Source organism: Anolis carolinensis, unplaced genomic scaffold, assembly GCF_035594765.1.
Source record: "Anolis carolinensis isolate JA03-04 unplaced genomic scaffold, rAnoCar3.1.pri scaffold_8, whole genome shotgun sequence".
In the NCBI taxonomy this organism is placed as follows: domain Eukaryota; kingdom Metazoa; phylum Chordata; class Lepidosauria; order Squamata; family Dactyloidae; genus Anolis; species Anolis carolinensis.
The window spans coordinates 29,441,203-29,456,760 of record NW_026943819.1 but is presented as its reverse complement, the minus strand read 5'-3'; the positions used below and the strand labels follow the sequence as shown (position 1 = coordinate 29,456,760).

At 45.1% G+C, this 15,558-nt stretch overlaps 1 protein-coding gene across 1 annotated transcript in view; it reads right to left on the bottom strand.

Annotated features, from left to right (window-relative positions):
• Window positions 1–1,071: 1,071 nt before the first annotated feature.
• gfra2 (GDNF family receptor alpha 2) overlaps window positions 1,072–15,558 on the bottom strand; it is a 73,025-nt gene continuing 58,538 nt past the window's right edge. The window contains exons 5-9 of the mRNA XM_062960978.1: window positions 13,655–13,764; window positions 12,143–12,283; window positions 10,308–10,486; window positions 4,648–4,701; window positions 1,072–3,448 (exon numbers count right to left, since the gene is read on the bottom strand). Of these exons, the coding sequence (XP_062817048.1) occupies window positions 3,335–3,448; window positions 4,648–4,701; window positions 10,308–10,486; window positions 12,143–12,283; window positions 13,655–13,764 (598 nt within the window). The 3' untranslated portion in view covers window positions 1,072–3,334. The remainder of the gene's footprint in view (window positions 3,449–4,647; window positions 4,702–10,307; window positions 10,487–12,142; window positions 12,284–13,654; window positions 13,765–15,558) is intronic.

The following is a 15,558-nucleotide window of genomic DNA, read 5'->3' as shown; positions in this document are numbered from 1 at the left end:
AGCCATCATGGCCCAGGTTACATCGAGAGTTGGAGTCAGAAACAGATGAGACGGCGGAATTCGAAGACATTCCTGCTCAGAACTCAGACCCATGGCCTTGCAGGTGCCGGATATCATAGATCCGCTAATTGGCAAACATTCCGAATTCTCTCCAGCGTTAACCACACCAGATGAAACAAACTTGGGGGAGAATGGAAGTTTTAATCGGAGAGATTTTGTTACCAAAGACAGAAGTAGAAAACAAGGACTGAGAAGAAGTCAAAGACTCGCTCTCAAACTAGATAATGATTAGTTTTCCCATGAGAACTTTCGTGGGCCCTGTACTCCCTAATTCTTACAGACTTGGGATTCTGTTAAAAGTACTCTGCACTGTATTTTCATTGCGGTGTCAACTTTGCCTTTCATCAGAAGAGGTTCCAGTTTCCAGCTCCTTGCCTTGTTTTCTGAATCCATGCCAAGTTTCCAGTTTCAGGAGAACCGTGCCGAGCCACTACTTCAGAGTAGACCTTGCCTTGTTACCGCGACTTCCTTGTTCCTGGATCGAGATTGACTCTGCTTTGTTTACCTTGCTTCTTTGACTTTGCTACAGGACTTTTCAAGTGGATTTGCAGTGCTTTGTTTTCCGCTATTGTTTCATGGACAAACTTTGATATCTAAGGGAAGCTATCGAGCTTGACTTGTGGATTACAAACTGGACATTGATAAACTCTTTCTGAATTGCAATAGACTATATATTATGGACCATTTCTTAATTTGACTTTCCACCTTAAATGTGTTTTTTGATGGTCTTAGACGACCCTGTGAGGGGTCGTTCGACCCCCAAGGTGATTGTGACCTACAGGTTGAGAACCACTGCTTTTTCCTTTACTTAATGGGGCCTTGCGTGTATTTTTGCCTTGAGAATGGTCAATCGTGGCTTACTCCTTACACCAATGCTATGGATGGGCTCGGGCTAGTGCCCCAGAGCTTTTGCAACCCCCTTTTGCCCCTCTGTGACCCATAAATACCAAGTGGCAGCATCGTAATCGCAGAATGAGATGGACGGGAAGGACGGGGACCGAAACTGGAGGTGCTTTGCTTCTTGGTATGTTTATTTCAGTTATGAACTCAGTGCTCCAGCCGCTCCGCTTGGCCTGAGGCCCCACTGACCGCGGGGAAAGGCTTGGCCTCCTCCCTCCCATGGGGCTCCCTGGGTCCCATTGCAGACATGGGGTTTGTTTTTTTTGGGGGGGGGGGAACCCTTTACAATGATACATATTTATCAGTGGTTATTTTTGTTCATATTGTTTTTGTGTGTAGTAGAAAGAAAGAAAGAAAGAAAGAAAGAAAGAAAGAAAGAGGAAAAGGAGAGGTGGAGCCACTGAGTATATGCAGATTGATATGTATAGACATATGTACGAGGGTTGAATGAAAAGTAATGCCTCCACCTTCGTAACTCCTCAACAGATGGCAGTCCTGGTCTGCGGCAGGTCCTGGCTTGTTCCGTAGACTCTCCTCTACAGTTCCATTTGGAGGGAAGCCTTAGCATTGAATGGTTGTGTTGTTAAAGGGCAAAGTATGGAACCCTGCACAGACAGGGAAGCCTTAGCATTGAAGGCTTCGCACTTTAACAGCACAACCATTCAATGCTAAGGCTTTCCACCAAATGGAACTGTCTGCACCGAGTTCCATACTTCACGCTTTAACAACATAACCTTTCAATGCTAAAGCTTTCCGCCAAATGGAACCGTCTGCGCAGGGTCCATACTTCGCGCTTTAACAACTAGACATGTCCAAAAAATCATTTTGAATCGTATATTGGAATTATTTCGGATTGTTCTCGCTTTTTGATACGCATTCCGAGACATTGTCTCACAGCACAACCAGCAATGTAATTCGAATCATTGTTGGCCCATTCTCCAATTGTCTCTTAATGTTTCGTTAATTTTTTTCCCCAAAATTTTTTAAAATATATTTTAAAAAATATTTTTTTTGTTTCTGCAACCTAGCTTGAATGGGAGCTTAGCACAGCCTAATATGGCTGCCGCTCCCCAGCCAATCAGAAGCTTCCACGATGGACGCAAAGGTGGGGGCTAATGTCCTCTGCGTCCACATGGAAGATTGCCATACAAGCCTGGTGTGTAGCGATTGCGCATGCGCGTCTGTCATTTTACAAACATTTAGAATCATTACGAATTTTCGGAAATATCCGAAATTTTTGGGTGAAAAAAATCGGAAATACTTTCTATATCGAAGCGCCAGCGCCCCCTACTTTAGAAACGAGAATTGAAACATTTTTTTCATCGATTGGACATGCCTATTAACAACACAACCGTTCAATGCTAAGGCTTTCCGCCAAATGGAACCGCTTGCACAGGGTTCCATACTTCGCACTTTAACAACACAACTATTCAATGCTAAGGCTTCCCACCAAATGGAACTGTAGAGGAGAGTCTACTGAACAAGCCAAGACCTGCCGCAGACCAGGACTGCCATCTGTTCAGGAATTACGAAGGTGGAGGCATTACTTTTCATTCAACCCTCGTATATAGAGATAACTCGGGTCTCTCTCAATACACATATGTGAGAGATGTATATAATCCCAGGAAAGTAGGGTTACGCCTGCCCCAAAAGCGCAGGCCCCCAAAGGCCAGGGGGTGCCTGCTGCTACTCCGCGACCCACAGCAATGGGGCAGCCAGTTCCACAACAGGGCAAGTTTCCTTCTTTTCCTTCTGACGCTGAAACCCTTCCAAAGAGTGGACAGGGGTCAGAGGGAGCAGGCAGTTTCAAAACAACACCAACAGCATGGCCCTGGGTCTTGCATATGATGTCCCGCAAGGCGTGCCCACAGGTGCAATGGGGCGGTTGTTTCCCGCTCTTCTTTCTCCAAAAGCAGAAAGTGAAGACAGTCCCAAAGGTCCTCTGAGGATAAGAACAGCCTGAGAAATGGACAGAAAGGACAGGAGATTCCCAAACAAAGGGAAGGATTTTCCACAGAGGGGGCAAAATGCCCCTCGGCCTTCGAAGAGCCTCCTGAGGATCATCCTATGCCACGTCTCTCCCGGCCTCTACTGACTCCATGGACTTTTAAAAACAGCCTTTTAACACACTCCATCTCTCTGCATTCTGGATGCAACATCTCTGATCTCCGCACGGCCGTTCTCTCTTGCGCAGCGTGAGGTGTCTTGCCATTGCTCTCAATGCAGAAGACTCCAGGAGGAATCCCAGAAAGGAAACAGTCCTTTCAGAAACAGAAAAAGCCCCCCAAGAGGTCCGTCCGTCCGTCTGTCTGCCGCGGGGGGCGCGAGGGGTTTGCGCAGCCCTTTCCTCCCGCCGCGCGGCCGGGCTCCGCTCCTATAAGGCCGCCTTCATGAGCAGGAAGAGCAGAGCGCAGAGGGGCCCCGGGAAGGAGGGCCGGATGCCGTTCAAAAGGGTCTTCTGTTCGGGCATCCGGGACGTGGTCAGGGCCTTTCGTGGGAGAAAAGGGGAGAGAGCACAAAGGAAGGGTCAGGCCAATGAAAGGACTTCTTACAAAGACTTTGGGCCCTTCGGCCGTGGGTTTGGCAACCGGACGGAGACCCGTCGTGGCCCAGGATGTCCGGGGGAAGCGTGAAGGATCAGAGCCATTGTGGCAAATGCCAAGCGGGTGATGGATGGGCCGGGTCTCAGCCACAAGCCCACGGCAGGCTCTGGGGCAAACCCACCCTAAAAGGACCATCATCCCTCATTTGGATGGTCTCCAAATGTGGACAGAGGCATTCTTTGAACATGATGGAGAGCACTGAGAGCAAACAATGAAAAAACACTGCGGGGTGGCCAAGGCCTTCCATATGGATAGACAGAGGGGCTGGGCAGAGACTATTGAACTTGTTTGCATCTTCAACAGGACCCCAATAAGAGCCTACATGGCAGGACTGTTGTTGCAAAGCTCAGAGTCACTGATGACTTTTTTTCATGTCAGGAGTGACTTGCGAAACTGCAAGTCACTTCTGGTGTGAGATAATTGGCCATAATAATAATAATAATAATAATAATTTTATTTTTACACCCCGCCCCATCTCCCCAAAGGGACTCAGGGCAGCTTACATGGGGCCAAGCCCAGGCTAAACAGACAATGTAAAAACACAACAGTAAAACAAATAAATCAACAATAAAATAAATCATAAAACTAATAAAGTCCCATAAAATAGACATACTTGATAAAATCCTGGGATGGCTCCTAAAAGGAACTGGGTCAAAGTGTCAATAATGTCGATAGGAACAGCTACTCTAACAAACTCCCAGGCCAATTAATGGTTCCTTCAGGAACTGATGACATGAAAGACTTGGGGTGCACATCCTCACTTTTACCTTCCTTTAGAGTACAGAATCTTAGCTCACAAAGAAGGAATAGCAACCATCTGTAAGGACGTTGTCCAGGGGACACCCGGATGTTTGATGTTTTACCATCCTGTGGGATGCTTCTCTCATGTCCCCACATGGGAAGCTAGAGCTAACAGACAGGAGCTCACCCCGCTCCCCAGATTCGAACTGCCGACCTTTCAGCAGCTCAATGGTTTAACCTGCTGCGCCACTGGGATATAAATAAAACACTGCAGTCCCAAAGCTCCCTCCCGCTCCATCACTTTATTATCATTCTGTTGGTCCTGAGGATTTGTGCTACTTACATCCAGGAAACACCGACTCTGCTCTTTGGATTTGTTCAGCTTCGGCCCGCTTTCCTGTGGAGACAGAACATGATCCATGTTCAGGAGGGGCACCAGTGTCGCACCATTCTTTCAAAGGGAAAAGGGACCAATGTGTTGTCGAAGGCTTTCATGGCTGGGATCACAGGGTTGTTGTATGTTTTCCGGGTTGTATGGCCATGTTCCAGAAGCATTCTCTCCTGACGTTTCACCCACATCTATGGCAGGCATCCTCAGAGGTTGTGAGGTCTGTTGGAAACTAGGCAAACTACTACTGACAAAGGGTTTTTTTTTCTCACACCCTGGACTTTCCACAGATAAATAAACCTCACTTGCCTAGTTTCCAACAGACCTCACTGTTGGAAAAATGTCATCCTGCACTGCTTAAGTCTCTATGGTTAAATAGGAAGCCTAGAAAAGAGTTAGGGACACCTTCCCCAGTTCTATGCATGCTCTGCTTAGGCTTTACTATTGTTTCCTCCTTCCTGTCCTATTTAGGTCAACCCACCCTTTGATGCTTTAGAAATGTGATCTCTCCCAGGGGTTGACGTAACTTCCCAATTTGGCCTTTGGAATGTTTATGGCCCTAGAGAAGAAGCGACCCACGAGGCTTGGTTGCCATTCCTTTTCCTGCTTTGTTCCCTGCACTTTGTCCCCTCTTCTAGTCAAGATGTAGCTATCTATACCTTTGCTATTTTAATCCCTCTATGTGTATTAGAACAGATTAGATTAGATAGTTAGCTCCAAACCTTTTCTATCCATCAATGGATTTCTTTTTACCTCAATAAATGCTTTTAAACTTTAAAGCTAACTTTGCGTTCCTTTGCCTTCCTGAAGACACAGAGGCTTTCCTAAACTCACACCGCGTAAGTCTCACTGCTGCATTTTACTCTGCTATTTTAATGGGAATTTACCTCATAAATGGGGTGATTAGAGCTTGACGGCTCATCAATTCCCAACACTCACAACCTCTGAGGATGCCTGCCATAGATGTGGGCAAAACATCAGGAGAGAATACTTCTGGAACATGGCCAGACAGCCTGGAAAACATACAACAACCCTGGAAAAGGGACCGTTTGGAACATTTCCGGGCCGGGCTGTGGCGTAGCTGGCTAGTAACCAACTGCAATAAATCACTACTGACCGAGAGGTCATGAGTTCGAAGCCCGGGTCGGGTTAAGCCCCCGACCATTAAATAGCCCGGCTTGCTGTTGACTTTGCACTTTTTACCTTTGTCAACTCCATATAGACACAGGGTCTCTTCCCATCCCAATTTGCACTTCCAAGAATTTGCAGCACTTTATCAGTCACCTCGTGTTTACAATATTTATATGGTGCACCTTACCCAGTCTATTTTTACAACCTCTCCGTTTTAATCCATGTTTTTATTAGTTCTTGTTTTTATTGGCTAATGTTTAAATTTTTTAATTGTGCATGTTTTTGTCTATTGCTGTGTTTTATACTGCTACTGTTTTTATTCGGGCTTGGCCCCATGTAAGCCACCCTGAGTCCCCTTTGGGGAGATAGAGGCGGGGTATAAAAATAAAGTTATTATTATTATTATTATTGACCTATGCAGCCCCGAAAGACAGTTGCATCTGTCAAGTAGGGAAATTTAGGTACGCTTTATGCGGGAGGCTAATTTAACTAATTTACAACATCATAAAACAAAGGCCTTGGCCTTTGTAAGCCGCATCGAGTCTTTCGGGAGATGCTAGCGGGGAACAAATAAAGTTTAATAATAATAATAATAATAATAATAATAATAATAAAACTGCCAGCAAAAGACGAGGAATGGAATGAGGAAGTACAGCCACTAGTGGACAGTGAAGCAACAGCTCCCCCTGTGGCCGGAATCGTGAAGCTGGAAAAAAAAAAGTTAAATGCCTCTGTGTCTGTCTATATATGTTGTTTGTCTGTTGGCATTGAATGTTTGCCATATATGTGTTCATTGTAATCCGCCCTGAGTGAGAAAGAAGGGCGGAATATAAATACTGTAAATAAATAAAAAATAAAATCTCCATGGCCCCTCCATCCAAGGCGCTTTTGCTCAAGCAAGGGGTCAATCCGTGAATGTCAGGATGCCTCCCCTCCGCTCCCCTCCGGCTCCATCTCCCCGTCTCTGGCTAATGAATGTGGGCACAGAGGCGGCCGGCAGTGAATCAGGCAGCTAATGGGGCAAAAGAGGCGCTAATGGAGGGGAAAGCGAGCCGTGCCTTCGTCCCCTTCGACTGCTCCGCCGGCCGGCGTTGAGGAGGGAGCTGCTCTGCCCAGGAAGGCAGCAAACGGGCCCGACCAGGAGGCCGCGGATGCGCTGCAACTCTAGCATGAAATTGAGCGGCTGATTGTCTCACCCAGCAGGAACGAGGAACATAAGATGTAATTTCTCAGGCATGCCAGGCCTAATTAGAGGCTGCCCAAGGGTGACATTGCCGTGCCACCGCATCGGGTTGCCTGCCGGGAGTGGAAGACAAAAGAAGGAAGGAAGGATGGAAAGGGACCCAAGGAGAGAGGCCCCCAAAAGCAGGAGGAGCCTGAACCCCAAGGGATTGGAACCCAGATCATAGAATCATCTGTATATATAAAAGGGTAATGAAATTTCGGCCTAGGACCAAACAACAAAACTACACATCCCAGAAACACTAAACTTGGCAGCACAACCCCTCACCCATGCCTCTACGTTCATACAACAAAAAGAAAAAAAAAATAAAGTCCTAATTAGAGGGAGAGGAATCATTGTTTTTATCCAATTGCTGCCGGTTAGAAGGCTAAGCTCCGTCCACTTGGTCTCCTAGCAACCCACTCAGCCCAGGGGACAGGCAGAGTTAGGCCTCACTTAGGCCACACTGCCTATAAAATGCAGATTATCTAATTTGAACTGGATTATATGGCAGTGTAGAAACAAGGCCCTTCCACACAGCTATATAACCCATTTATAATCTTATATTATCTGCTTTGAACTGCTTTATCTTGACTCCACACTGCCATATAATCCACTTCAGTGTGCATTTTATACAGCTGTGTAGAAGGGGCCTCATATAATCCAGTTCTAAGCAGATAATATAAGATACTTTATTTCTCATACCACCAGACTTCGCCACAGCAACGCGTGGCCGGGCACAGCTAGTAGTATCATAGAATAGTAGTGTTGGAAGAGACCTCATGGGCCATCTAGTCCAACCCCATTCTGCCAAGAAGCAGGAAATCGCATTCAAAGCACCCCCGACAGATGGCCATCCAGCCTCTGTTTAAAAGCCTCTAATGAAGGAGCCTCCACCACACTCCACAGCAGAGAGTTCCACTGCCAAACAGCTCTCACAGTGAGGAAGTTCAGGTGGAATCTCCTTTCTTTCCTGTAGTTTGAAGCCCTTGTTCCATTGTGTCCTAGTCTCCAGGGCAGCAGAAAACAAGCTCACTCCCTCCTCCCTTTGACTTCCCCTCACATATTTGTACATGGCTATCATGTCTCCTCTCAGCCTTCTCTTCTGCAGGCTAAACATGCCCAGCTCTTTAAGCCGCTCCTCATAGGGAAAGTGGTCTGACCAAGGCAGAATAGAATAAGGGGGAGCATGACTTCCCTGGATCTAGACACTATATTGATGCAGGCCAAAATCCCATTGGCTTTCTTAGCAACCGCATCACATTGCTGGCTCATGTTTAACTTGTTGTCCACGAGGACTCCAAGATCTTTTTCACACGTACTGCTGTCGAGCCAGGCATCGCCCCCCATTCAGAGCCCAGCATGGAAATCATTACACTATCCCTGTGTGTACTATGATAAGCCCGATTCGCCACCCTGTCAAGATCATCTTGAATCCCATCCCTTTGATCTGAGATATTAGTTACACCTTCCGTTCATTTGCTAATACCCGGGAATGAAGGTGTCACTTGCAAATTGTATGCACATCCCTTCTACCTTTACTTTAAGTCGTCGATAAATCCTACCCTCCTTTTTTAAAAAAACCCAGATAAGTCCCCAAGACCCCCCCCCCCCTTGCACCTTGTTAACCTTATTCCTCGCCCTTAGTCTGAAGATTGAAGTAACAACTATACCACTCCAGGGCATTAAACATGTTTTAATTGTTTTTAAATTGTTGTTGTATGCTTTTTCTTGATGTATTTATTGCTGTGTTTGGATTTGTTTTTACTGTTGTATTTTTATATTGTTTGGGCATGGTCCCTTTGTAAGCCACCCCGAGTCCCCTTGGGGAGATGAGGCGGGAAATAAGAATAAATAATAATAATAATAATAATAATAATAATAATAATAATAATGTTATTGTATGACACAGCAAACAAGATAGATATGCTGGATTTTACAAATTAAGCTCCAAAACATCATGCTTTACAACAAATGGATATAAAAAGTAGTTCAGTACATGATAACGTTATGTAATAATTACTGTATTTATGAATCTAGCACCAATATTTCACAATTTATTGAAAAATTGACTACAAAAACATTGACTACTAAAAGGCAAACTGCTTTGGATAATACAGAACCTTGGATAAGCGGAGCTTGGATAAGCGAGACTCTACTATATAATAATATAATATAATGATATAATAATATATAATAATATTATACTATACTAATATTATAATATATTGTATATACATGTAATATTAATAATAATATTATGATGTAATACAATGTAATAACAATTATAATTCACTATTATAATTGTATATTTATATTACATGCAATATTACTAATAATATTGCAATATAGTCGTATAATATAATATATTGTATGTATATATACAGTAGAGTCTCACTTATCCAAGCCTCGCTTATCCAAGCCTCTGGATAATCCAAGCCATTTTTGAAGTCAATGTTTTCAATATATCGTGATATTTTGGTGCTAAATTCGTAAATACAGTAATTACAACATAACATTACTGCGTATTGAACTACTTTTTCTGTCCAATTTGTTGTATATCATGAAGTTTTAGTGCTTAATTTGTAAAAATCATAACCTAATTTGATGTTTAATAGGCTTTTCCTTAATCCCTCCTTATAATAATAATAATAATAATAATAATAATAATAATAATAATAATATAATTATTATTATCCAAGATATTCGCTTATCCAAGCTTCTGCCGGCCTGTTTAGCTTGGATAAGTGAGACTCTACTGTACTTGTAAACCGCCCTGAGTCCCCTTCGGGGTGAGAAGGGCGGGATAGAAATGTCGCAAATAAATAAATAAATAAATAAATACTGTACTGTAAGTAAATAAATAAATAAATAAATTTTACTTCAATAAGTATTGTTGAAACAAAGTTCTGACTCTGCAATCCCAAGCCATCCTAAGGAATAGAAGCTTATCCCTTCGCACCACACGTAACTTTCTGCTGGTTAAGCTATATATTGGTAGAATTGACTCAACTGAGGGTTATTTTTGAGCCTAACAGCTCAGATTCCCCAACAGAAAAAGCTGCTGACTTGTGGGAAAAGACCCATTCAAAGGCTCAAGGTTTGGTTCAACTTTCAGGCCCCGAGGTCCGTCTGAGTGGCCGGAGTTCAACTTTGTCCAGACGCTGAAAGCGGACACACTGGGACTGGCAAACCCTACATTTCACTCAGAAAGAGCCAGCAGCCTTTTTGTGTGCCTGTCCAGCCTCTGCCGTGGCCTCACCTGGATGGAGGTACAGGTGGTGATGACGCTCATGTCATAGACGGTGTTGCTGTCACTGACGTTGTCCGGCAGAGGAGGGCTCTTCTCCGTCTTGGGGGGAAAGGTGATGTCGGGCAGCGGCGGGGACTTGGGGGAGAAATTGATGTCGGTGCCATTGCCAAAGGCCTGGATAGCGTTTCCTGGTCAGAAACAGAGATGGGAGAAAAAAGACAACTTCAGTGGGAGTTCTTGGTGCAAGGCTTCATCCACTGGAGTCAACGTCCACTTCCATGGAAGGGATCGAACTGGATTCTGGTCAGTCTCTCCAACCACCCCACAATTCAGAGCCTCAGGTGGACTTAAGAGAAGGTGTGCAAAGACACTGCAGTGGAGCATGAGGAAAGAGCAATAAGCCCGCTTTATAAGTCAGGACTTGGCTGCCAACTTACCACTTCATCACACTGAAGCTGGGAAGTGTAGAGCTCATCCTGACTCAGTGTTGGAATGAAACAGATGGTTTCCCTACCTTCATCACAACTGTTAAACGTATCAGTGGTTCTCAGCATTCTTTCAGTAGATTTGCCATCACACTTTAATCGCTAGGCGCTGCCCACCATACCTCCACAAAGAAGGGTATGGACCTTGGGAAACTATAACTCCCAGGGCTGCTTCCTATGGAGCTATGGTCTTTAAAGTAAGACTCAGCTGCATTCATTCCATAGTGTTAATGCACCAAGAGAAGGGTGTGGACCTTGGGAAACTATAACTATGATGGAGGACTCTGGGCTCCTCCAGGCTGGCACCTTGGAGAGCACCTAGCAGCAGGACCCACTCCATGTTTTGATTCCAAATGAGCCATCCAAGGTGCTGAACTCTGGGCTCCTCCAGGCTGGCACCTTGGAGAGCACCTAGTACTAGAACCCACTCCATGTTTTGATTCCAAATGAGCCATCCAAGGTGCTGAACTCTGAGCTCCTCCCGGCTGGCACCTTGGAGAGCACCTAGTACTAGAACCCACTCCATGTTTTGATTCCAAAGGAGGTGTCCGAGGTGCTGAACTCTGAGCTCCTCCAGGCTGGCACCTTGGAGAGCACCTAGCCATAGGATCTACTCCATGTTTTGGTTCCAAAGGTGGTGTCCAAGGTGCTGAACTCTGGGCTCCTCCAGGCTGGCACCTTGGGAGCACCTAGCAGCAGGACCCACTCCATGTTTTGATTCCAAAGGAGCTATCCAAGGTGCTGAAGTCTGGGCTCCTCCAGGCTGGCACCTTGGAGAGCACCTAGTACTAGAACCCACTCCATGTTTTGATTCCAAAGGAGCCATCCAAGGTGCTGAACTCTGAGCTCCTCCCGGCTGGCACCTTGGAGAGCACCTAGCCACAGGACCCACTCCTTGTTTTGGTTCCAAAGGAGGTGTCCGAGGTGCTGAACCCTGGGCTCCACCTGGCTGGCACCTTGGAGAGCACCTAGCCATAGGATCTACTCCATGTTTTGGTTCCAAAGGAGGTGTCCAAGGTGCTGAACTCTGGGCTCATCCAGGCTGTCACATTGGAGAGCACCTAGCTGCAGCACCCAGTCCTTCTTTTCATTCCCAAGGAACCGTCCAAGGTGCTGAACTCAGCTCCTCCAGGCTGGCACCTTGGAGAGCACCTTTAAGACCATAACTTGTAAAAGGAGAAGCTGAAAGGCCAGACCGTCTGTGTATTTTGCACTCTGCAGAAAGAATAAAAAGGAGGAGGAAGAGGTAGATTCCCCCAGCCTCACCCCAAATTCCACCCCAGAGTCTTACTTGAGAAAAGCCACATGTTCCTTCAGTCCACCTCCCACCCATTATTTGGTGACCCAGCAGTGCCTTACGGAGACAGGGGTTTTCTGTGAAGTCCCTCAGGAACTTCTCGCACTCTTCCTCCATGTTGCCGCTGCCCCGGCAGGAACACGATGGGGAGACCGTGAGGCTGGTGGCGCTGGCCTCCACGTAGTTGGGCGTCACCTCCAACCCTGTGTCCGAGGAGGAGGAAGAAAGCAACCATTGAGTCTTCCTGGGCAAGGAGTGGTCTGTGGAAGCAGCCCTTGCACCCATTCCCCACCCGGAAGGAGGAGGGACCCTTCTGTGCTCTTCCCAACAAGACCCCATTGCATGGGGATGGAAGTGGCCTTCAGGTGGACCCAAAATAAAATTATTTTTAAAAATAATGTTGCAAAAAAAATGGCTGGGCTGTGGCGCAGCTGGTTAATAGCCAGCTGCAATAAATCTCTACTGACCGAGAGGTCATGAGATCGAAGCCTGGGTCGGACTGAGCTTCCTACCACTTAATAGCCTAGCTCACTGTTGACCTAAGCAGCTCGAAAGACAGCTGCATCTGTCGAGTAGAAAATTTAGGTACCGCTTTATGCAGGGAGGCTAATTTAATTAATTTACGACACCATAAAAACTTCCAGCAGCGTGTGGAAAGGAATGAGGGAGTACTACCATCAAGGATTCGGTGTCACAAGTGGACGATGAAGTGGCAGCTCTTCCTGTGGCCGGAATCGAGCATACCCTCATGAAGCGGAAGATGGAAAATGTTAAATTGCCTCTGTGTCTGTCTATATAAGTCGTATGTCTAATAATGGCATTTATTTATTTATTTACAGTATTTATATTCCGCCCTTCTTTCTCACCCCGAAGGGGACTCAGGGCGGATCACATTATATACATATAGGGCAAACATTCAATGCCTTAACATAGAACAAAGACAGAGACAAACGCAGGCTCCGAGCTAGCCTTGAACTCATGACCTCTTGGTCAGAGTGATTTGTTGCAGCTGGCTGGAGCTGGCTGCTCACCAGCCTGCGCCACAGCCCGGGCATTGAATGTTTGCCATGTATATGTGCATTGTGATCTACCCTGTAAATAAATAATAGTAATAATTATGATTATGCTTCTCTTCACCCTTGAGACCAGCCCTGGGAGAAAAGTTCTTGCTAAACAAAACACTTATCTCCTTGGACCTCTTTGAAGGCTTTCCTGACTGGTACAAGCAATGGCCACTTGGTCAAACAAGTCACTGGTGAGTATTTTTTTTTGTTCTCCAAAGAAGGAGGTTTCAGTGCAGTCAATGCATAGAGAGGCATCGAAGCAGCTGATTCCGCCGAGTAAATATTTGGGGGTAAATTCAGGGCAGGAAAGCGAGGCTGACAGCTCCACTCTGGACATCTCGAGATCCAAACATGGATTGGAATAATTGTCTCCGGAGCTCTTTGCTGTCCTTGCAAGACTGGAGAGCCACGGGGTGTGTGTGGTTGTGTGTCATGAAATCAGATGCACGCATGTTGCACACTCATCCCCATCCAGTCTCATGCAAATCCCCTCCCAAAAGCCATGCTCACCGATGAGCCCCGTGTAGGAGCCGAGGCAGGCCTGGTAGTTGTCCCGAGGGCAGCTGGTCAGCAGATGGAAGGAGGCCTGGCAGTTGGTGTGGAAGTCGGCCAGCCTGGACCTGGGTGCAAGGGAACAGGAGGAGGAGGATGGGGTTGGAACAGAGGAAGCAAAGGACAGGCAGTCCCAGAGTTACACACCCAACTTACATATAAACCATAGTTAAGAACAGGGGTCAGACAACAGGAAGTGAGGGGAATCTCCCCCTTGGGAAAGGGTTCTCCACTGAAGCTGTATCGCCCATCCTTGTATCCCAAACAAGCCACATTTTTCAAAATGCAATTCTCACAGGGAAATTTTTTTGAATAGGATCACAGGCAGCAAAGGAAATAACACAGGGGTGTTAACTCTTCCCCATCCCATCCAAAGCTTATATATCTTATCATCTCCTATCCAATTTGTTGTCAATCCACTCCTTTGGGCTTCATGCATGAGTTCAAGGCCAGCCCGTGGCGGGGTGAGCACCCGTCAATTAAAAAAATAAAAAACAGCCCCTGCTCGTTGCTGACCTAGCAACCCGAAAGATAGTTGCATCTATCAAGTAGGAAATTTAGGTACCACTTATGTGGGGAGGCTAATTGAACTAATTTACAACACCATAAAAATCGTCCAGCACTGTTTGGAATGAGGAAGTATCCAAGAACTCGGCGTCACAGTGGATGATGAAGCAGCTGCTCCCCCTGTGGCCGGAATCAAGCATTCCCTCAGGAAGCTGGAAGCTGGAGAAGGTTAAATTGCCTCTGTGTCATTGTCTCTAAATTCATATGGCAATGAATGTTTGCCATGTATGCGTACATTGTGATCCGCCCAAAGTCTCCTTCGGGGTGAGAAAGAAGGGCAGAAAATAAATGCTGTAAATAAATAAATAAAATGCTAACAGTGGGAGCTCACTCTGCTCCACGGATTCGAACCTGCGACCTTTCAGTCTGCAAGTTCAGCAGCTCAGCACTTTTACACGCTGTGCCACCAGGGTTCCCATATTATATTATATTATATTATATTATATTATATTATATTATATTATATTATATTATTATATTGGATTTGAACCTGCGAATTTTTAGTCTGCAAGTTCAGCAGCTCAGAGCTTTTACATGCTGTGCCACTGGGGTTCCCATATTATATTATATTATATTATTATATTGGATTTGAACCTGCGAATTTTTAGTCTGCAAGTTCAGCAGCTCAGCACTTTTACACGCTGTGCCACCAGGATTCCCATATTATATTATATTATATTATATTATATTATATTATATTATATTATATTATATTATATTATTATATTGGATATGAACCTGCGAATTTTTAGTCTGCAAGTTCAGCAGCTCAGTGCTTTTACATGCTCTGCCACTGGGGTTCCTATATTATATTATATTATATTATATTGGATATGAACCTGCGAATTTTTAGTCTGCAAGTTCAGCAGCTCAGCGCTTTTACATGCTGTGCCACAGGGGTTCCCATATTATATTATATTATATTATATTATATTATATTATATTATATTATATTATATTATATTATATTGGATTTGAACCTGCGGATTTTTAGTCTGCAAGTTCAGCAGCTCAGCGCTTTTACATGCTCTGCCACTGGGGTTCCTATATTATATTATATTATATTATATTGGATTTGAACCTGCGAATTTTTAGTCTGCAAGTTCAGCAGCTCAGCGCTTTTACATGCTGTGCCACTGGGGTTCCCATATTATATTATATTATATTATATTATATTATATTATATTATATTATATTATTATATTGGATTTGAACCTTCGAATTTTTAGTCTGCAAGTTCAGCAGCTCAGCGCTTTTACATGCTGTGCCACTGGGGTTCCTATATTATATTATAT